This window comes from Polyodon spathula, chromosome 7 (genome assembly GCF_017654505.1).
Source record: "Polyodon spathula isolate WHYD16114869_AA chromosome 7, ASM1765450v1, whole genome shotgun sequence".
NCBI lineage: Eukaryota > Metazoa > Chordata > Actinopteri > Acipenseriformes > Polyodontidae > Polyodon > Polyodon spathula.
The window spans coordinates 30,250,388-30,274,759 of NC_054540.1; the positions used below are offsets into that span (position 1 = coordinate 30,250,388).

Here is a 24,372-nt window from a genome sequence, read left to right on the forward strand (position 1 = left end):
CTGGCTCTTGGTTAGAAACGTCTGGGTTGTACAATTCGGGGTGAATTGCAAAGCTTAAAGACAGAAAAAGGAGGGATATTGTTTTAGTTAGACACCAGAACGCAGTATAGTTTTATAAACAGAAACTCCAATGGTTTCTCGGTCTATCTCGGACGAACAGGGAGGTTTAAAAATGTAATTGTATGTCATAGAAGTAAACGGCTTTTTTAATGTACTGTATTTTATGGACGCTTATGTGAGAGGGTAAGGGGAGAAGATATTATGAAACAAAACAGAATCAACTGATGCAGGCTTCACAGTCTGACATTTGGAATGAAAGAGTGAGCTGGTCGGTTTGTAAACAAGCTAGCTGTCCTTACAAGCAGCGTTGACGTTTTTTAAAAACAACAAAAAACAAAACAAACAAAAAAAACTATGTGTGTGTGTGTGTGAGAGAGAGAGTATATTTAAAACAAAGTAAGACAATACATGAACGGCGTGGAATTATATGAAATCGTCAAGATTTGGTGAGTGATTTCTAGTTTTAATAAACAAAAAAATATGTTGAACATATCTATCTATCTATTTATGTACTTTAATCATACATTTTGTATTTGGTTACACTTGTGTGGTTAAGTGTTGATTTAATAATAATGCCTGTCTACCCTATCTCAAAATATGATTATGTTTCAGACTATACGAGTTAAATTGTATGTGCTGTTTTATCTCTCTCGTTTGTGTTGGTTGATGATAATTTGTTACATTGCAAAACAATAGACTGTATAAACTGTTTGCAGCTTGTATGACCATTTCATACATGCAGCATTGTGTGTGTGTGTGTGTGTGTAGGTGTATTTTCATAGTGTTGGTGTCCCAGTGTAAACCTACAGTAAATGCTTGGGAACTGACGGGCTGCTGAGCCTTCTGCTGCATAACCAAAACGGGAAGGGGGTGGGGTGGTTGAATATTACTAGATCAACAAAAGATACATCTGTTTTTGCTCAATAACATTGACGCTGGGAACAAATACACTGTCTGCTGTGAACTGCAAGGTCCCTGCTTCGGGTTATCGCAGTAGACAACCAGCTTAACATGAAACAAATAGCTTTGGTTGAGAACCAATTTATGTGACAGACCTTTGGTACGGAATTTTAAACCCCACTCTCAAAACTGCACCCCACCCCTTCCCCGAATATACAACAGGAAAAAACAAAACAGTGGTGCCATACAACATTTGTTCCTATCAGCTGTATATTGTTATTTTTTTCTCTCCCACTCTCTGTTTAAAGGTGCCGATCGTTCAGACGGATATATGGGGTATTTATTTAAACAGCCCGTATGTGTGGATTTTTCAATTCCATCTGCCTAACTCAGAAAAAGACACTGAATGGTTTTTAAACAGAGTGAGATACGCATCTTTCCTTAGGCGCTGAACTCTAAATAAACGCTTGCACATAGCTGCAAAACACCTTTTTGCTGCATATACAGCTCCCCGGACTCACAGATCAAACACGGGTTTGATAAACACGTCCTGTTTTAATTCACCAATGTATTTATTTCTCGAATGATGGTGTAATTATCGTTGCCGAGGTTGTTATGCACTGAATAATTCAATGCGAGTGCACGCAGAGGAGCTGTTTGGTCTGCGGTGGTGCTGATGCGGCTTGACCATGGCTGCAGGAAAGTTGCTTCTCTACGCTGGCCTTTCTCTCGCCCTCTGCGCCTTGGGCATGCTCGCAGTGGCTATCTGCTCCGATCACTGGTACGAAACAGACGCCAAGAGATACAGGGAAAGATGCAAGAGCTTCAGCAACAGGAGGAAAGACCCAGGCTTTATATACATACCCAACAACAGCCTTCCACTGAGGGCTAGCAGATCGAGACTGGACCGCTGGGAAGAGAAGTTGCTGTTGGCGAGAAATCGGAGGCAGCTTTTTGCCATGAGCGCTGCAGACGAGTGCAACAGGCAATATAACTCCACCAACATGGGGCTGTGGAGCAAATGCCATCGACCAGGGTTCGATCAGGATATGGAGGACCTTGTCGCCAAAGGTAAGGTTTAACAACTGTGCTTTTATTGTTTCTTTTGCGACTTTCAGCACAAACAATCTGTTTCTCCTCCTATACTGGTGACAAGTTGCTACGTTTTTTTTATATATATTATGGATTGTTTTTTAATTGGTTATACCATTTGATTAATAGAGCCATTCCAATAATTTTAATAATTGTAGGCCCATTTCTAATCTACCCTTTCTAGCTAAACTACTTGAACGTGCTGTCAGTGAGCAATTAAATTGGTATCTTACTGCTAACAAGCTTTATCAACCTCTTCAAATAGGTTTTCAACATCTTCACAGTACTGAGACTGCTCTTGTTAAACTCACCAATGATCTTTTAATGGCTGCAGACTCAGATGCTATATTAATTTTAATTCTACTGTATCTTAGTGCAGCATTTGATAATGTAACTCATGAGATCCTGCTAGACAGAGTAGAGTGTTTTTTGGTCTCTCTGGCACTGCTGTTAAATGGTTTAGCTCATATCTAACAGGACGTCAACAATTCATATCCCTTGGTGGATTTATTTCTGAAGTCGGGTCAGTTACACCTGGTGTTCCTCAAGGCTCTATTTTGAGCCCCCTTTTATTTAACATGTACCTCTAGGCCACATCCTTAGATCACATGGTTTGAATTATCATTTCTATGCTGATGACACCCAAATTAAACCCAATATTGCTGCTGCTGCCTTTGCTCTTACAGTGTTCTCCAGGATTGACTACTGTAATGCCCTGTTTGCTGGTGTCTCAAATTGCATCCTCACCAGACTGCAATGTGTCCAGATCTCTGCAGCCAGAGTTCTTTCCAGGTCTTGCACCAGAGATCATATCACTCCTGTTTTAGAGGCCTTGCATTGGATTGAAGTCAATTTTAAAATTCTACTGCTTACCTATAAGGCTCTTCATGGTCTGGCCCCACTTTATTTATCTGATCTTTTATCATTTTATACTCCTACCTGCAACCTCTGCTCACATGATCTTAGATTGTTGAGTGTCCCTCGTGCTCGCCTATGCACTATGTTTACATATTTAGTTGCTATGCCCCTAAATTGTGGAACTCTCTTCCTGTAGAGATTAGAGACTCTGCTACTTTGAGTGTTTTTAAATCAAGTCTTAAGACTTACTTTTTTAGAAAGGCTTTCTTATTTATGATTCTTTATTTCTGTGTTTGGGTTCTGTGTTTTGATGACTTCTTGTGTTTTCTTTTGTTAAGCTCTCTGAGACGAATGCTTTTAAGGGTGCTATATAAAATAAAGTTGTTTATTTTATTATTATTATTATTATTATTATTATTATTACTATTATTATAAATAGCAATGTAAGCACATTCAATTAATATTTGTTTAATAAAATGTTCGTGCTCACCATATCTCATTGCCAAAATATCTTCTGTTCTCGTCTATGAATTTAAGATCCAAATGGTGTCTACTGAAAATATGAGGTTAAAGAACAAAAGAGAGAAGTGAATCTGTTTGGGGAGACTAAGTAATAACTAAAAAATGTTGAAACTGTCAGTTGTAAATGGACATTACCAGTTCAACCAGGTCAATTTAAGAGTTGGAAGTTATGGCATTAGTTGAGTTATATATATATATATATATATATATATATATATATATATATACATACACACACACACACACACACACACACACACACACACACACACACACACACACACACACAGAGACCAATAAATGTACATATACTACACTGTAAATTAAAATGCTGATCATGCATCAGAGATTATCTTTGCAGCCACTGACTAACTGATGTATTTTTGGTGTGTGTCAGGAGGGAGGTGTTTTATGCAAAGAGGCCAGCAATTGGGCACTCAGCAGCTGTTTCTGCTGATGCTACTTATTACCTTAGTTCTCAAAGGAGTGTTTATATTTGGATATAGAAGACAGTGCACTCTCCACTCTCTTCTTGTCTGCAATCATTTGGGAAATGTATTTCGGTGTCTGCATGAAGCTTTTTTCAAAGATCAGAAGATAAAAATAAACAGTCAAACCTAATTATAAAAACCACTCAAGAGACCACCTAAAACTGATCCTTGTATATGTGAGGTGAGGATACATTTTATGTGCTAAATCACATTATATCTCTATGTCCAACTGTTCAAATAACATATTTCCGTATTTCAATATTTGTCTAAGTCGTATAAAAAGAGTGCAATGTGTTACAATTTAACGCACCATTGCTCAGTGACTAGTGCTTCTAATTCCTTCATCATCTTTGAAACTCTTCCAAAAAAGATGTAAAACTTTTTATACTATGAAGTAACCGTATAAAGGTTAACCATAGGAAATGTACATATTAATTCTGAAGCGTTCACATTCTTTTCCCATGATGATATAATACTATACATTTACCATAGTTTACAATTGGTTGACATGCTTTTTTTAGCATGCTTTACCACACCTTTCTGGGCTTTACAGTGCTTACCTATACTTTACCATGCATATTACATATGTTTTTACTATGTCAAAGTTGTATTAGTGTACATTAAATGCACCCCCAGTTATAGCCATTATGTGATTTGACATTCATTTTTAGGGTTCAGGGTTATAAGTAAGTTATGTGCTACTTCCACTCTGACTTATCAGTGTGTGCTGTGCTGTGAATGGGAGGCTTTGTGAAGTGTGTTTATCAAAACTCTAGTGTCCAATATATGGAATCCCAATGGAAGTGTATAACAGAGGGATTGCATTTACAATATAATACAGAATAAATATACAGTACATGGACACATGCATACAAAACACACACACTAAATGTTTTAGAAAGAAAGTAATCAAACAGTTTATTCAAATATTGATAACAAATAATATACTGAGCAAAGAAAGCACCCCAGCCAAAAATATTAATCAATTAGAGTTAGCTTTGTTAAACATGTTTCTAACCCAAGCAATGCATCAGAGTAATATCACTTGCAGTCTCCAGATACACACTGTGTTGTATGGCATATCTGTTTTTTGATGGGGACAGAGTTTGTTTTTACATATCTTTTTCTGTGGGCTTGCTTTGAGCTTCACTGAAAATCATGCACTTAACAGCCTTCTTCATTCCATTCAAATCATATGCAAATGTGAGCTTTCAACGCTGTTAGCCCTGTCTGCTTTCAATGGAACAAGAAAAGTTTTCAATTGGTATGAAAGGTTCACAGGCAGGAGCCAGGCTACCTGTAATGACATCACCTGACTTCTCGGAGAGCCAACCATAGTTAGGACCAAGCCTTCAGCAGGATGATGTCCGCTTCATGGTGAAGTCACCTTTACAGTTATGTGAGACCACGTCGCAAGCTCCAAGGCTGGGTGCACATTACCCTCAGGGACGTGGAGTTAGTAAAGATTGAATGCATATAGAAAAGGGGTCCCCATCTTTTGGGGGACCCTACATACATAAGGGATCCCCATCTCTTAGGGGACCCTACATACACAAGGGTTCCCCATCTCTTGGGGGACCTGACATATGAAAGAGTGGTCCCCGTCTCTTGGGGGTCATACATAAATAGAGGCTCAAGAACCTGAAAGGAAGGAAGAAAAGGGAACTCTGGCTTGGACAGCTGCCCTCAACGAGGTGAATTATAGACTTCCAAAGCTGGGACAGAGACGCACCCCCAGAGAACCTGAAACAAGAAGGGAGCCTCGAGTTACAAAGTAAGAGCTCCTAAAGTGAGGTTTAGCAAGCATAAGCTTAACTCCTCAGATTGTGAGGGTAGTGATAGATCATGAGATGCTAAAAGGTTGGGTTTGGCCATGGGTCTCCTCTGACTCGGGGAGGTAAAGGAAGCACAGCTTAAACAAGGGTTAGAGAAAGTGAGATCACTGACCCCCAAGAGGAGACCGATGCAAAGGTGGTTGAGTTATAGAGGAGGAGGAATGGTGGAGGAAAACAAAAAACACAAGACAATGTATAGGGTGTGAGAAGTCATGTAATATGCAATGATGAAAAGTTGTTTGTCAGACTGCTTGAGGTAACATTTGTACAAGCCTGCTGTTGTAATTTATTATAAAAATGTTAATGCTGGTTACAGCTATTTTTACAAGTCTGTACTGTAGTTAAAGAATAAGGGATTTTGTTTAGTTTTTTTCTTTAAATATTGTCACATTATATAATCTGTCAATCTACCTATCACATACATACAAACACAATGACTGGGGATATAACATGTATTGCCACATGTATTGGGACTTTTATCCAACTCAGGCCCCTTACTTAATAAATACTGTAGTATCCCTGAATAGCATATCATTAAATATATGTACAACATTTTAAGTCATCTCATAAGTTCAGTGGTAACCCAAAATGTTATCTAGTTTTAGGAAAGTAGAAAACTAGGGATATGATTTGTATTACCCAATTCTTCACACTTAGGCCCCTTGCACTTTAAATATCTTGGCATCCCTGAATAGATAATTGTATCATGTTTAAATATATGCAAAATATTTTAATACAAAATCTATGATATGTGAAGGCTACTTGTACATTTTGCCAGGGGAGTATGAAAACTCCTGCAAATACAAAATTTGTGTTATAAAAATACTATTTTCAGCAGGGCGAAAGCCCTTAATGTATATGGTGTGTGTGGGAATGTAAGGTTGGCAGGGATGGGGTTAAATCTATACCTGCCAACAATCACAGGTGTGGCCATTCCCCAGTTAGGTAATTGGTGCTAATTTGGGAGTGGCCACATGTATACAAGGAACCAGAATGAATTAATGTAATTTACACATGGAATGCTGCCTATTTTAGCCAGGTAAGCAGCACTGGCTTCTGAGTGAGACTACTAAAACAGGGGTTCTATTTAAATTGATCTGAACAGTGCTGAATCGAAGTACTGCTGCTGAGAACTGATTTTATTTGTGTTTGTGGATCAGATGCACGAGGCCAGAGCTGTTTAGGGTTATGTTGCCCTGGTTGCCATTGACCTTGCTAGCTATTCAAGTCACAGTGAACAGCTTCATCTTGTGCCACATGATCAGGGTGCCTGGGATGAATAATTTAAATGGGTTTTTGTTTCTTTTGCACATTTTCAATTATTAATTATATTCAATATATATATATATATATATATATATATATATATATATATATATATATATATACACACACACATTTTTTTGGTTGCTTTTGGTCCTTTTTGTATATATGGCCATAATTCCTTTAATTTATTATCCAATTTGTTACAAAAAATTCCATGTTCCTTCATGTTGAAACTTCACTGTACACTGTCAGATTTGAGCTGACCATGCAAAAGTTTTTTTTTATTTTTACAAACAAATGTTTTTTTTTTCTTTCTAAAAAGCGTCACATTTTCTGTGGGTTTTTGTTATCTGTATTGAGCAGGGTGAGTTTGAGACTATTTCACTTTTTTTTAAATTTTTTATGAAAGCCTAGTGTGTGTAAGACATGTACCTGTAACCTTTTTAGAATTAGGCTTCTAGCCACAAATCTAACAGTAAAATAACAGGCAAAATAGCTCAGACCCTAAACTGAAATGCAGTGAAATACTTATAACAGTATGTTAATAACAGTGTTGTTGTTTTTTTTTTTTTTTTTTTACTATGACTTGCAGAACATACGTTATTATTTGGCTAAGCTATACATATATCTTGATTCTGATATTCTCAGTAACTTTAATTTCTCAAGAAGTAAAATTGTGGCTTATAAAATAAGCAGATCTGAAAATATATGTAAAACTGTATAGAGTGGAAGAGGCACACGTACAGGCCGCCTCCAGTAAATGAGACAGATTTTAAATTCCATGTCCAGGTGGTGAACAGAAAAACCTAGCTTTTGAGTCATTAACCATGCAGGATAGCTTTATACTAGGAAATCGTAGACCCTGCAATGTGATACTAATACTGGGACCTTCCAGCCAGCTCAGAGCAGGCCACTCAATACTATGGATCTAAGAGTCACAAAACCCAATAGAATGAATTCAGTAGGGAGGATCTCAAAGCCAGCCCAATTAATAATGAATGTTCTGCACTGGTGTCTTTGTGGCTGCAAGTGAAATGAACAGAGCTCTATTGAATTAAAAGTTGCTCTTTGCTTTTAAATTCCTGTCTGTGTAGCCCAAAGGTTGAGTAGCCCATACGGTTTAAAAAATAAGGAAATTATTTCAGGGAATGTGGACGCTAGTGTGAGAACAACGTAAGAAATGTTAGGAAACGAGAAAAGGATGTTTGACCTTTAGAGACATCCTTTATAAAAATTTTACCCTAGTGAAAAAGCATAGCACTGTGTAATAAAGCATGAATGCTTGACATAGGTAAGCATTTAAAGCCCAGAGAGATATAGTAAAGCATGTTAAAGAAACTTGGCAAACCGTGGTAAATGTATAGTATAACCACGGGAAAACTGCAATGTTACTGTGGTAAACTTTCAGAATGGTCGTAAATTGCCTCATCTCATGGATTTGAATTTCATAAAGCAGAATCTTATTTACTACTGTACTGTACTTCACCTGGTAAACTATTCAATGCATTTATGTAAAAAAAAAAAAAAAAACTCTGCAGTACTCTCTGTGCTAAATTGTGACTTGGGTTAACTTTATCTACAGTCTAGGATTTTATAAACTTACATCCCCACTTTTCTGTTTTTTTTTTTTTTTTTCAACTAATCACATTAAAATCTTATAACCTACTCACCTAACTCATTCCATTAAATCTTGGGATTAGCTTGTTTTCATTCCCAAATGCAATAACAAAATAATTCACATTTTAGCACCTTTCATCACAAAGATCCCAAAGTGCTTTACACACACACACACACACACACACACACACACACACACACACACACACACACACACACATAGAAAGAACAAATAAACCATTCAGTTAAAAACAGTCCAATACAGAATCTGATAAAAACAAAAATAAAAAACGAGATTTAAAAAAATGTGGTTTTAATTGTAAAATTAGAAAAAAAAATCTAAAACAAATTTCTAAATATTGCCTAAAATAAGATAGTATAAATATTGATCTAAAAGGTAACAGATCTAGGATCCTCTAGTGTTTTGCATATTTATACATACAGAAATTAACTAAAGAGACTTACACATAAGCTTTTATTGTCTCAGTGGTGTATACAGATTCTCAGAGTTTCAGATCAATTAAATAGGCTACAATATATTTTTTGTAGTGAGGTGACCACAACAGGACACAGTATTTTAAGTGGGGTCTAGCTACAGCAGTAAACAAACCAAATCGTCAACAGTGTGTTGCCGTGGATTAATGTTGTGATTCTATTTCGATGTGCAATTAAACATGGGAGACTGCAGCTTTATACCTTGCATGAATTCATGTTCTTTATTTGCCCTTCAGAGCTGAAGCTACCCAATAAAATGCAAGCACACTGGAAAAAGAAAAAAAAAAGTTGTTTTTAAAATTGGAAATCTCCAAGGAATGCTTTAAATTCTGCAGTTTCACCCTTTGAGTTGATAAACAGGCTTTCCCATATCTTGCTCTGTCAGACTGGAACGTCTTGCCCTCTGGTTAATTAAATCCTGCAGCAGTGACTGTCTTTTAAAAACCTGCACAGCGGCAATGCCTGCAAGCCCAGGCGCAATGGATGTGTTTTGTATTTGGGAACAGTTTCAATATGTCATTGTTGAAGGAGTTTTAAATGGCCTTTGCCCTTTGAAGGTCATATCAAGAGCTAAATAGCTGCAGCACTACCCTGCAAGAATCAGAAAATCCCAGCAGCCAAATAGTAATAAAAAAATGAATGATACAAGTCACCTCTCATTACTTATAATGTTTAAAATACAGTCAACTCTCATTAATACAAGTTTCAAGAGACCATCAAAAAAAAAAATCTTGTAATTCTTATCAGGAGTCGATGTCAATTGCATCCTGTCAGTTTATTGAAGTTACAGTAACACAGAAATCAAATTCAATTACAGCACAATGAAAAGTATGCATTTAACGGTAATGTACATTTTACTGAAAATGCAGTTGTAAGTGAACTTTTTAAAAATATACACTACAAAAAGAGTTTAATAAAAAAAAATAACCTGTAGCAAAGGTAACAGTAAATTGCAGTGTATTGCACTAGTGAAAATCTATAATGCAACATTACATAGTAGTCCCAGATACTGGCACTTTCTGATCACAGGCATTTTAAAACTACAAAAGCAAGGTGGCCTCAACATCAAGGTATTGAGAAAATCAGAAATGCTGATGACTTGTATCCACAGTTTGCTGTCATAGGGCAGTATTACTGTATCAGAATGGTTGTGTTTGAAGGAATGTTTAAATCTCTGCAACATATTTTTGTTATATGGGGTTGCATTATCCACAACTTTCAACATCTCCACTTTTGTCTGCAAGGAAGAAGCATGTTTTTTGTGCTGGTCACTCGTTTCAGTCCTTCCTGGTTCGACAGGGAAAATGTAACCCCCTCCCTGCCAACCTAATATTCTCCACACAACACACACCCGTGCACTGGCAGGGCTTTCACCCTGCCACAGGAGGGAACACAATTAAACAAAATCTGTTCTTACTGTTGAAATACCTTTGTATTTTCAAAGTATTTACTCTAGGAGTTCTCTCAGTGACTTCCAAGGGAGGTGTTCCACAATGTTCAGTATCCCTTGAGTTTGTAAAGCAGAAGTCTGTTTAACAGAATTTTATTTGAGATCTGCACCTGTCAGGAGAATAACATTCTACTCAGCCTGGAATAACATTGTACTCAGCCTGGAATAACATTGTACTCAGCCTGTAATGTAATTTACATGATTTCTTAGCTGTTTTGCTTGCTGTTGATAAAATTACTGCCACACTGTTTCCATAATAGTCCCCTGTCTGAATCAGTTATTGTCTTTTGCAACACTAGGTGAGCACCATCTGGCATCCTGTTTTAGCTTTGGCCCATCTGATTTTCTGTAGCACTGTTATCACCAAGGATAGACACCCAAATTCAGCTTTGATTTGGAACCAAACTCTTATTTTTTTCTTTCTATTTTCCATCTTTGAATCCTTATTTATGGACTCGTGTGATACTGTTTACGTCCGGGTTTTAAAGTTTCATTGTCAAGGCTGTATTTTTTTTTTTTCACTGTTTTCACGGTTTCTATGAAATTTACCCATTGCCGCGTACTCTGTAGTTCCCTGTGTAAATTCCCATTTTTGAAAGAATAGTGTAAATATACCCGTTTTTATCACTTCAAAATAAATGCTGTAAACGTTTGCCTTATTGACACAGTACCTGTACACACTGCATAGAGCTGCATGTTTTTTTTTGTAATTGTCTTCAAAGAAAAAGACACCAGCTGTATTACAGATCGAAAATATTTATGCTAAAGACTGCACTTGACGTATCTTATTTTTACAATTATGTTTTTATTCTGTTTCATAATTCATTGATTGTGAAAATAGGATGTCTTCAAAAAGTGGACATAAAAAATGAAATATTCTACAATTCAGCATTTACTGTTTTTTTTTTTTTTTCTCTATTAGGAGATTGAGTAATTTAGATCCATAGAAACAAATACTGATGTATTTAAAATGTATTCATAGTAATACGTTGGCTTGTAGTCGTCACCTTAGAGTGGTTAATGGGTCTGCTCAGACTATTTATATTTATTGCAATACAAGATAGATAAAATGATCAGTAGTTTTGTAAGCGATTAATCATTTTTTATTTGATTATTCGAATAAACAATTACACATGTCCATCGCTATTATTGATTGGTACTCAATAATTGTGTAAACAAAAACAACCAAGGGAACGCTTTGTTATATTAAGTAATTAACATGTTTTTTTTTTCATCCCATTTAATTAATACCTAACAACTTAAAACTTCTTAAAGACAGTTACAGTTACCTGCTGCCTAGGATTAGGGATCTTCTTCAAATTCTTATCATACTTAGTCTCTTATAAATCTGTTGATTTTATACATATATTCACATTCTCAGAACCTCCATTAAAAAAAAAAAGCAGTTTCGATTCATATGAACTGTAATACAAAATACCATTTTTATTGTTAGTTTACAGCGCTGTGGCCCAAGATGTTACCGGCAGGAATTATAGACTCAGAGACAGAAGCTGCAGTTCACGAGCTAAAATGCACATTTATTAAACAAACACACACACACACACACACACACACACACACACACACACAGGAACAAATAAATGAGCATGAGGGCCAAAATAAAATTTCAAACAAAAGAGTAAACAGTTGTAGGCCAGGCATTAGCCAGTTCCACAGTTAACTCCTTCTTCCTCAAACAAAGGATTTTGCCTTCCCTTTTATACAGGTGGCCATGCCCCAATTAGCACTCAATTACCTGGAAAAATCCAGCCTGGTGTGGGTGCATTAAAACAGGGGTTCTCAAACTTGTTTTATTGACAGACCCTCTTTCAAATGCAATATTAATCACGGACCCCCAACTGAAAAACTGATTGACAAAAGTATATAAGTGTACGTTATATAAACACATACTGTTAGTGATGCTTTAAGAAAAAGATTATACAGTACTTACAGTCATTGGGTTGGGTATGCCGTTTTCTTACTGCAGAGTCTGTCTATCCTTGGTGTGATGGTTGACAAGCAAACTCGTAAATCATTCTCCACTTCTAGTTGGGACCTTTGTCTTGATTGCTGCCATAGCAGAGAATGATGCTTCTCATATATATGTTGTGGAGAAAGGCAGCATCACTTCCATGACTTCAGTTACTAAAACTAGTAACTCTGCAGCAACAGTTGGCCAAAACTGACAAGGTGCCTGTTCCGGAAAATTTTCAGCGTGCACTCTTAGGACAGTTCGAGCAGCTCTTGTTTTGCTTTTCCACTCAAGCGACAAGATGACGTAGCAAAAGTTGCGAAGCTCAGAAACTCTTTACAAGACTCTGTAAATTTGCAGACGACACAAAAATAAGAGGAGTGGCAAACACTGTTGCAGCAGCAAAGGTCATTCAAAATGATCTAGACAAGATTCAGAACTGGGCAGACACATGACAAATGACATTTGATAGAGAAAAAAGTGTAAGGTCATGTCATATGCAGACAGGCTAAAATAATTGAATATGCTCAGTCTTGAACAAAGAAGACTACGTGGCGACCTAATTCAAGCATTCAAAATTCAAAATTGACAATGTCGACCCAAGGGACTTTTTTGACCTGAAAAAAGAAACAAGGACCAGGGGTCACAAATGGAGATTAGACAAATGATCATTCAGAACAGAAAATAGGAGGCACATTTTTACACAGAGAATCGTGAGGGTCTGGAACTGCTGCCCTTAAGCTTGCCAGAGTTACACTGGTACTCAAAAAACCCTCCCTCGATCATCTGACTTATTTAATTTCCATCCCATCTCCAATCTCTCTTTTCTCTCCAAAACTCTCGAAAGGGCTGTAGTCAGTCAGCTGATGAAACATCTCATGGATAGCAATCTGCTTGAATCCCTACAGTCTGGCTTCGGGCCACATCACAGTACTGAAACTGTTCTGCTCTAGATTGTGAAAGATCTCCTGTTTAATGCTGATGCTGGTGCTCAATCTGTGCTTGTCCTCCTTGACTTAACAGCTGCTTTTGACACCATAGATCATGGCATTCTTCTTGACCGCCTTCAGAAATATGTTGGGATCTCTGCCACCTGTCTTTCCTAGATGTCCTCTTACCTATCCGGACACATGCAGGGATGCAGTGATGTCACAAACCCAGTCACTTGTGGTGTCCCCCAAGGATCTGTTCTTGGGTCCCTTCTCTTCAATATCTACAAGCTTCCCTTGGGTCACCTCATTTCCCAACGCAGCCTCATGTTTCACTCCTATGCTGATGACACCCAGCTCACCCAGCTCTGCACGTGCTCACCACTTTGCCACAATACTACATTAGGTTAACAAAAGTTCTCAGTTTGCTTGCCTTACCTTCCAGGAAAAATGTTACACTTGGACCTCCAATGTCATTTCACCTCAGCAATATCTTCTGGGTCAAGCCTCCTACTGGCTGCAAAGCATGCCAGTCATCAAGCAAAGCAACTGATTGGTTAATGACAGGAAAGGAAGGGTGGGGACAGTTCCATTCTCCTAGTGAAATGACCGTGAAGGTGCAAGAATATCTGAAGCTGGGCCTGCAAGCAGCATGTTCTTTACCTAGTGTGGTACCAGAGATCATGTTTTAAAATTAAAATAGAGTAGTAGAACTCCAGTATTAATCATGGGCATCTAGCATTAGTTGAGTAGAAGGTAATGTCCCCTTCGACTGCTACCTTGCACATTAAGGGCTGTTCAATTTGCAATGATGTACCGTCATTTAATTAAGTAACACATTCCCCAGCCATGGATATTATCATTAGAGAATGATTGCTTTAGGGTTGTTAAGTTTCTTCTATGGCAATAATAAAAGGTAATGTTCTCTTCTCGGACGATTATTTACTAATGTTCATAAATTGTACAAAGCTCCCCAAAAGTGATCATTGGATCAGTTTAGTTGTCTTGTTAACGAATGTACTTCACTACATTGTAATCCTACCAAGCCTCTCCCATGTTTCTGTATGTCTTCTGTGGCAGGACATCTTTTTTCCTCTACTTTTGCTAAAGCAGTTATACAAAATTCAAAAACACGATTTCACTCTCTTTTCATCACAAACCACTTGAGCTTCACTTTCCCAATTTAGCATTATTAATTGAAACAAAGCCATAATATTCAGTTTCATTCCATTTAGAAATGATTTAGTGTTTAAGTTTGTTAACCAAGGATAAAACAACATTTTTAAAAAGTCTTACATTTCTATACTTGTCCATGCTGCACATAAGAAATCGTATGGTGTCAGGTGGGGTCCTATTATAGGAACCAAGTACTTATATGGGCTTGTGGCAAAGTGGTTTGTAGTGCTCCGGTGTATAGGTGAGTTGAGGTGCTCCAACAAAGGACAAACACGAAGTCTACCGGTCAGGTTTCTTTTAATGCCCTTTTTAAACCGGGTTTCAAATAATAAAGCTGGCTCTACCCAGCAATGGGTATTGCCAGTGAAAACTGGACCCAAAATAATAAAGCTGGTTCTACCCAGCAATGGGTATTACCAGCTACAAAACAAAGGGGTTGCAGTCCCGAAATAATAAACACAAAAACACGTCTCCAAACTGGGTGCTCTGGTGCAGGTGCGGTGCTCTGAGTGCTGGTGCTCGTGCGCGTTCAAGTCCGGGCTTCTTGCTGCAGCTCCAGCTTCGTATCAGCCGTCTGGTAAAACAAACACAATACTCCTCAATGAACCCACACTTCATTCAAGATTCCGTCCTTGCCTCCTCCCATTAACCACAACAAAGGAGCCGATTACGGCGTCACGTCCCCCTAAAGTACCCTAAGCCCCGCCCCCTCCGATAGCTAGTTCAATCACGTCTCCTCCAATTCATGACTGAAACTTCGCTCATCGTACTAGGGCGATGACTCCAGGTACCGTAATGCCGCCCTCTTCCTGAATGGCCGGCTCCCGACTGTCCCCAGGATGAACTGCCCAACCATTCAGTAGGAAGCCTGCAGCTCCTGTTGTACAGTGCCCTCACTGGTCGAGAGGGAGATTTTTGATTCGGATTCATTCGCTCTCCGTCACAGGGCTCTAAATAAATACCTTTTTAAAAAAAAGAAGAAAATCTCCAAAAGTTTTAAAAACTAATATTGATTCAGTTCTGTAACTGATGAACAAATATATGTATAACAAAATGTAACTGTTAAGTTCAATTTCAGCTTAATAATAGCTTTTCAAAACACGTTCATGTTACTGGGCTGTCCCACATTACCATTTTGCATTTAATGCATAGGCCTACTCTGTATCTCCCCTTCCAACTTTTATTTCAACTGTTTTCTATTTATTTTTTAAATCCTGCAAGCATCTACTAATCATTTTGAAAATGTTATCAGTCTGGATTAAATGTGCAGTACTATTTGTATGCTGTCTTCTGTGTACAAAAGGCAATGTATCATAGTAGACAAAGAATTTCATTTCTTACCTTCAGTGTATTATTATTATTAATGAGTCATTTAGCAGATGCTTTTATCCAAAGTGACTTACAGAGACTAGGGGATGAACTATGCATCAGCAATTACAGAGTCGATTAAAATAGGACTTCAATTTTATGTCTTATCCAAATTCACATGCCTTAATTCCCTGTGCATGTTCTTGGTTGATAAATTAAAATATAAGATGAAAACAAAAACAGTTATCAGTGACAGCAGCAAATAACTCATTTGTATATAGAGATGCAAAGGATGCTGGTACCGCAGGGTTATGAGAAAATTTTTTATTGTCTGTTAAATTGCTTTAATAATTGTGTTATTGGGAAGTGTTGTGTGTTATTGAGTGTTGATCCTGGATTTATGTTATTCACCGTCAGCAGTGGTCTGCAGGAGTGGGGGAGGGGCTTGTTGGTTATGATCTGTTTCTGAATAAACAACATTCTAAATCCAGTGTGTCTGTCTCATTCCTGGGTATAACCTGACAAAGTGCCCTGCTTTGTTACAGTATATATATATATATATATATATATATATATATAGATAATATATTATAGATAGATATATATATATATATATATATAGATATATATAGATATATATAGATTATATATATATATATATATATATATATATATATATATATATATATATATATATATATATATATATATTATATATATATATATTATAATATGTATATATCAGTATAATATAGCTATATCTAATCGTCAGAATATAACATAATATATGGGCTGCGACTATATGTACACGTATATATAACATCTCCTGATTAGCACAGGTGACCATCTACAACCATACCAATTAACTCAATTAATTAACTCGGCAGATGGTCACCTTCTGCACAAGGTTTTTATGAATGGGGATTTTAACCCCATTCGTGTGACTATATTATGAGACTGGCTTTTCGCTGGTCTTACACAACAAATAATAATATCAGACTGCATTAGTCCGTCCACACACAAACATACATACAATTGGTCCTGTATAGGACAGGACTGGTAATGTTACTTGTTTGTTTTTTGTAATGTTGAAATATTGACCAGAATTTTTGTTTTTGTTTTGGCTTCTCTGGCAAATATCCCAGCCTCCCCCGCCCTCTTGATGGGCCTGGAGGTGACAATCCCTGCCGGTTTTATCTTCCTAAACCGGGGAAGCGCCTGAGCCCCAGCGAAGATTATCTACTTTACACAGTCAGAACACAAATCTGTGCTTCCTTCACTGTATGACTCATTATACACATCACATGCTTCTGTCGTTACCAGGCGAGCCACTCGGGGACCCTTGAACACATTTTTTTTTTTTACATAGGTTGTTCCATCATAAGTTGCATATTTGTAAATTGTCATTAGTGGAGTAACCTAACTATGGTACTGTAGACTCCTGTTAATCTGTGTTTCAATAATTTGTGTTTTGATAATCCGTGTGGTTTAATACAGTGCATTATCAAAATTAATTCATGCAGATATCATCTGATCTATGCGGAAACGGGTATTCGCACGCTTTATTAGTGAGGAAATCGGCGGATCTGTGCAGAACTGGACGGTCATCACTTAATTTGAGTGCAGTATAGTGCAAGCTAACGGGCAGCACTGTATTGTACTTAATGAAACCAGTGACAAGCGAGCAGATTTAAACAGATTGAAGACTCTCTTAGCCTGGCAGTCTGTATATGAAGAGCAGTTACAACAATTAAAGAGAGCGAAAGCAGTGACTTTTTTAAAGCCGCTCTCTCTGCCTCTAAACAACGCTGATTATGTACAGTATATATTTAGACCATATATTTTATTTCTATTATTGAATTTTTGGAGTTTTCAATTAACTCCAAACAGTAAACTCAATTTCAGCTAATCTGTGTTTTTCAGCTCAAATTGGTCCCAGTCAGCATGGATTATTAGTGGTCTACTGTAGTCTAAACTGACCTGAAATGTGAATTTCAAAATCAAAATTCTGAAGTGAGTGTTTAAAACAATTATAGTATGTTTAATTCAAAAGGTTTTTACAAATTTGTATGAAATATAAATATCAAAAACAGAAAAATAAGAGTAGTCCCACCATTAGTCCAAATGAACCACTAATCTGAAAGGGTTCTGTCCCATCTGGTTCACGTTTACATTTTAGGTAAATTACAGATGAATGTATTAAACCCTTGGACAGGTATCAGGCTAGTAAAATGGAACATGATTGTGGGGCGCTGCAGCTTTAATAAACACACACACACACACACACACACACACACACACACACACACACACACACATATATAATACCTACTTAGTACCTACGGTATTCCATGAGCCCAATAGACCCAATGGCTCAGAACAGGTATAATGGGTTTAGGGTAAATTTACTAAGCTAATATAGAAACTTAGGGAAACACGATTTTACTTTGCAGAGTCAAAAGGTGCGCTGAACAACATCGTTCTCCGGTGAGCTTGATTGGAGCCAAGCCAGTTACACACCATGTGCATGGAAATAATGGAATAAGAAAACTCTTTATGACTAAGGAGTTTTGTGTTACGAGACAGTTAGCGTCGTCGTGTAAACACAGTGACTTCGTGTCTCTTTTACTGAGAAATATTACGTCTCAAGGTCTGACGTTTGTAAGACGCATGGACAAGAAATTTCTCTCTTTAAATTATAAAATGTTTATACTCTACTACATGTAGATCATTATATATTATATATATATATATATATATATATATATATATATATATATATATATATATATATATAAATGCATGTGGTCAGCTGGCTTGCATTCCCTTCCCTTCTCCCCTGCTCCGGCCATGACATGCAACGACCTTCAAACTTGATTATTTTGACCTACAGCCACAAACAAGTGTGCATTAGTTCGTAGTGCTTTATGGGCAAAAACTGTGTAATTAACCTTTTCCATGAATTAAGTAACCCGGTTCCTAGACAGCCTAGAACCGACACCAAATTCTTCTACCCAATGTCATGTTGTGTGAACTACCGATGTCAGTAGTTCACACGTATAGGAACACCTCCTAAGAGAACACTTTGCCTAGGGGAACACCCTTGTGGTGAAACCGATTTTTCCCATTGTAAATGCTCCGGCTAAAGGAACAGGAACTTTGTTTAAAAGAAGACCTTCTTGGCACTGACAGTGATTCGTTGACACTGATACAGTGCTGTTTTGTAAAAAAGCGACTTGTCATCGCGAGAGTGTCTTGAGGGACACTAATTGGTTTATTTTCTATCTTTCCAGAACTGCCGTCATGTCATTGAATTGTTTTGTATTCTGATTTCCACGAGTGCCCCTCATCTCTACAAAATGCGCTGCTGTTTCTCTTGTTACTCAGAGTTGAAAATTGTTCAAGCTCTTGACAAAAACTTGAATCAGACACAAGCCATAAGCAATTTGGTGTTTCCCGTTCTGGTGAGTTGCTTCACCATTCTGTTTAATAATGTGCATGTGCATGTGCATGTCATGTAATGTGCATGTCTTTAGTTTGACAGTTAGTTTATTAACATTAAGTAACACCCATTATTTTTGCCTCTGCCACTGTGATAACCTGAAACACAACGGGCAGCTAATTTCATAAAACATAGTGATTTAAGCTTTTTGACCGTGTTGTTTTGATTTTGTTATATTAACGTTGTTTGTCTGTCACTTTATTATTATAGTTTATTAACATGCACTTGCCTATTGTTTTGCTTTTAGTTATTCAGTTAATTTCGTATATTGATGCACGTGCGTCATGACAAGTAATACATATGTATTTATTTATTTATTTATTTATGAATTCATATTGTTTCTGGTGGCTAACTCTGTCTTAGAGAACACTTTGCTTGCTTCCTAAGGGAGAGTACTGTATATATCATTGACAAGATGGTTAAATAGAGGTATGCTGGGGAAAATGATTAATAAGCATGCAGGCAGGGATGGAGGGAAGCTCACACTGCAGGCAAACTGCAAGCAAAAGCAAGCCGGTTGGAGACAGATTCTTCAGATTGAAGGCAGTGATGTAAAGAGTAATTTAGCGAGTTCATTCCTGTGAAATGTCTTGTCGTGTGAGGGAAGGCAAGGCTGATTTACTGTAATGAATATTCATCCCCCTGAAAGTTGATTTCCAAAGAGCATTTCATTTATAATAAAATTAGACTCTCTGTGCCTGCAAGCCCTTAAAAAGAGAGTTTCATAAATATGGTTGGGCTACTATTATATTCCCAGTGTAGTACCCTCAAAAGACCCCCAGCACAACTATCTGTAGTAGCTGACCACAGCATTATCTGTAATGGCAGCACAATGGAACTAATACAGACAGATACTCATATGGTTCTTATGTGCTGCAATGGATTAACAGTGCATATTAGTTATTAGTCGAGTATTCAAATTTAGTTTTCTTAGCTTATTTTCACTACTTCCAAACTGATCTTGCACATAATTGAGTGTATCTAAATATAAATAAGGCTATAGTTGAAAATTATTGACTCGAGGGAAGATTATTGTTACCGACATGGGGCTATAATGCCTGAAGCCTCTGGAGGTTACCTGCATAGTCTCCCCGAGGAGCATTTCATTTTCCACCATGAGCTGATTCTGCAGAACATATTTAATATACAAATCAGTCAAAAAAATAAGTGAGCCAATGTTGGATAGTAAGTATGACTTTGTATTATTTTGTTATAGCTGATACAGCATATGTAGATAAAGATTGATTTATATATTTTGTTTAAATATAGCTGATACAGCATAAGTGAATAAAAAGTAACATAAATAAATAACAGAAAATGTTTTTGAAGTTTAAACTGCATAGTGATCAAAGTTTTTTTTTTTTTTTTTTTTTTTTTTGGCGTACAGCTCTCTGTGTTGCTTGTTGACTGCTGCATAATCCAGTTTATATCCCAGTCGTCATATTTGTTCAATTGAATTTGTTTGAATGTCAGAAAGCCAGAAAACAGTGATAGTGACGTTTTAATCACCATTTTAGTGTTTGGAGCATCTTTCTTTTGTAATATGTTTTGTAATTAAATTTCTGTTAAGTCACAGAATTGCTATTCAGCAGTTTTGTTCACATCTCCCCAGCACTCCTCACAACAAGAGAACATGGTGTTCCTTTGAAAAGAGGCGGGACTGGCAGAGAGAGATTATTGCCCGGTGGTGTAATTGAGATCAGAGGCACTAAATCATCATCTAACATCCATGAACCATTTACATGCACCTCTGAAGGAATAGTGTACTACATTATCTGGAAGACATACAACCAACTGTACATTTGTTGAACATTTACGAAGCATTCAAATCAACACCACTGCATTTCCAGTTGCACGACATTTCAACAATGATAATCACACTGCTGAAGACATCCCCATCTGTGGGTGCTATGGTCAGTCAGTGCTATGGAACATATGCTTATTTTCAAACTAGGAACTTTGGAACCTCTTGGAATTAACATTCTTATTCTGACAATCATGACATCATCCACAGAATTTTTGAAAAACAACAAAATAACCTTTTGTGTACATTCAAAAAGAAAACTTCACTGTTACACACACACACACACACACACATATATATATATATATGTGTGTGTGTGTGTGTGTGTGTGTGTGTATATATATTATATATATATATATATATTATATATATATATATATATATTATAGTATATACACGAGAATCATTCTGCGTGGTAGCGTTGAAACGTCAGCACTGTTAGACATTAACATCTGTCTCTTTTTATATGAACTAATTAATTAAATATATATTGCAAGGTTACCATGTGTGCTCTCACAACTTTTTTTGCTTTCCCGGGGGGAGTCCATTTAGTGAAGTTACAGTCAGCTTCTTGGAAATGAACAACCTTAGATGGGCAGAATGTCTTCCTTGTTCGTAAGTTTTGTTATATTCTGCGAAAAAGATACACCATGAATGTTCATAGAGTACTACAGCTATTCCACTAATTGAATAACCCAAAAAATTTCAGGAACTGTATATAATTGGTTGTTTGGGACTATTTTTCACTTTATTTTACTGTGTTGTTAATGATAACAGACACAAAGGTACAGAAATGCAAAGCACAATAATTTTAAAGGGCCAGTGTAGTTGCTGCTCCCCCCCCCCCCCCCCCCCAAAAAAAAGGAAGAAAATTGTATTAACAAGGGGTTTTTTGAATCATGAATGCAATGCTATGTTTCAGATAAACAGTTTTATTCACTTCAGCGTGTTTGTTAAGCCCTAGTAGTTCTGCAGCAGCAAGCCTTTTTCTACTGCTTGAGTGAGAGGTGTATTTTTCCATGAATGTAGGAGTTTAGGGCCATGATAGGACTCCAGCTGCTTTGAACATTGTAATTTCATTTCGGAGCTGAGATTACGACAGACACCTCTGTCATGTATTGTGTGGTTTCAAAAGGGGAAAACAGTATAAAGCATTTAACAGAACAAGCTGCTTAAGCCTTTTCAAACTCCTGCTTAGACATTGTCACAAACATTGTGCTATTCACAAAAGAGTTGTAGATGATTACATCATAGGTGTTTATGAAATATTTTGTAGTGCAGTTTGCAATATACTCAGTCTATTACTAAATTTATCTTTATAAATCTATAAAGCTTTGAAATAAATACAAACCTGAATTAAGGGAGTCAACTTGTAAAAAGGCTGCAAAACACCATATACCAATGTATATAGCATATTCATAATGAAAAACGATGTTATGCGGCAGTTTTCAACCCTAACTCCCCCCGCCCGCCAACTCCACACAAGCAGCCATAGGAACCAGACAACACAAGCAATCACAGAGAGCCGTCATCAGATAAGACATAAAACACACAACTCTTTCTTGATCACCCAAGAGACATCCATCATCATGGTCCACTGGTGCTGTAGCCATGGATACACATGTGGATACACACCCACTTCAGGCTACAGAACCACATTGACTCTACAAAAATAGAACTATATTTGCATGCACTATTGATCTCAATGAAAGTAATGTCTCACTGCACTATTACTGTGTTCTAGCATTTCAAAACATTCCAATAACCACATACAGCTGTAGTCAAAAGTTTACATACCCCAATGGAAATTTATAATTTCTAGAAATTTTTCGAAAATAAAGAATTTTAGGAAAAATCTTTTGCAGCAAAAGTTTTGCTTTTGTGGAAGAGGATAAACAAATACAAGAAATTGTGAGAGGGGAGGGATATGGACTAGTAGTCAAGCGCATGCATCATCTTGTAGGGGGTTCAGACACCCCGTGTATCCCCAGGCAACGTCTTATTGACAGGAGTCAGCTGTGAAGGAGTCGGCTGACGCTCTGTCATTGGCTGGGGGTTGGGACTATACGGGGTGAATAACTAAATAAAAAGGCACTGTTTTGTATAGTGGAGCATGACTTCACAGCGGAATCCTGATACTTTAAAGTGATAATAATAATAATAATAATAATAATAATAATAATAATAATAATAATAATAATATAAGGTTACAATGCAAAAACAACATTAGCAGGAGTAGATCAAGTGATCACAAGTGCAGTCTAAATAGGTAAGTCTTGATGAAACGGCAGAAGGCAGTAAGAGATGGAGCAGTCCTGAAGTTCTCCAGTAGCTGATTCCACCACATGGGGGCTAGAGAAGAGAAGGAGCGGGTAGGGCTGTCCTGCTCCCCCACCCTGTTTTTATATTTCATGGAATTATGATAGCATGGTTATTTGAATGCTTTAAAATGCTAGAATTATGTAATAGTGCATTGAGATTCAATTCAAATTCAAAGTAATCATTCAATTACTTTCATACTTGCATTGAGATCAAAAGTGTACGCACAGATAGTTCTATTTTTAAAGTTTATGCAGTTCTGCAGCCTGGAGTGGGTGTATATCCAAAATATATGATTTGGCCAGAAATCACTATTTTTCATTTCAGAGGGTTCCCAAGCCTCCTTATCATCTCCATCATCGGTGGGGAATAGGGTGACCACCCGTTCCTAATTGGGCAGCACAGTCCTGAAATGTAAAGATCAAGTCCGTGTCCAGAGCTTAATGTCTCTGGGGCGACATTTGTCCCAAATTCGTAGATACAGTGCAATCTTACAGTTTAGCACCACAGTCAAAGCATAGCTTATCTGTTTATAGCACATCATAGCACTGCCTCTGCCACATTATTTTGCACTGAGTTACACTCGCTCGCCATTAAAACAATTTAAAAAATGTCATAAATGTCAAATGGCACACCCTCAGAAACCTTTAAAACAGTTATCGGCACGTTAAAAAGTTTCACTAGGTCTTTTTTTTTTATTTTTTATGGATTGCCAATACTCTCTTGTACCTAAATTAAGAAACTGTATACAGCGTATTTCTTTATACCCGCAGCTG

General features: G+C 37.1%; 1 protein-coding gene across 1 annotated transcript in view; it reads left to right on the forward strand.

Annotated features, from left to right (window-relative positions):
- Window positions 1-24,372, forward strand: part of LOC121318503 (transmembrane protein 178B) — a 125,358-nt gene continuing 100,986 nt past the window's right edge. The window contains exons 1-2 of the mRNA XM_041255238.1: window positions 1-506; window positions 1,269-2,031. Coding sequence (XP_041111172.1) covers window positions 1,650-2,031 — 382 coding nt within the window. The 5' untranslated portion in view covers window positions 1-506; window positions 1,269-1,649. The remainder of the gene's footprint in view (window positions 507-1,268; window positions 2,032-24,372) is intronic.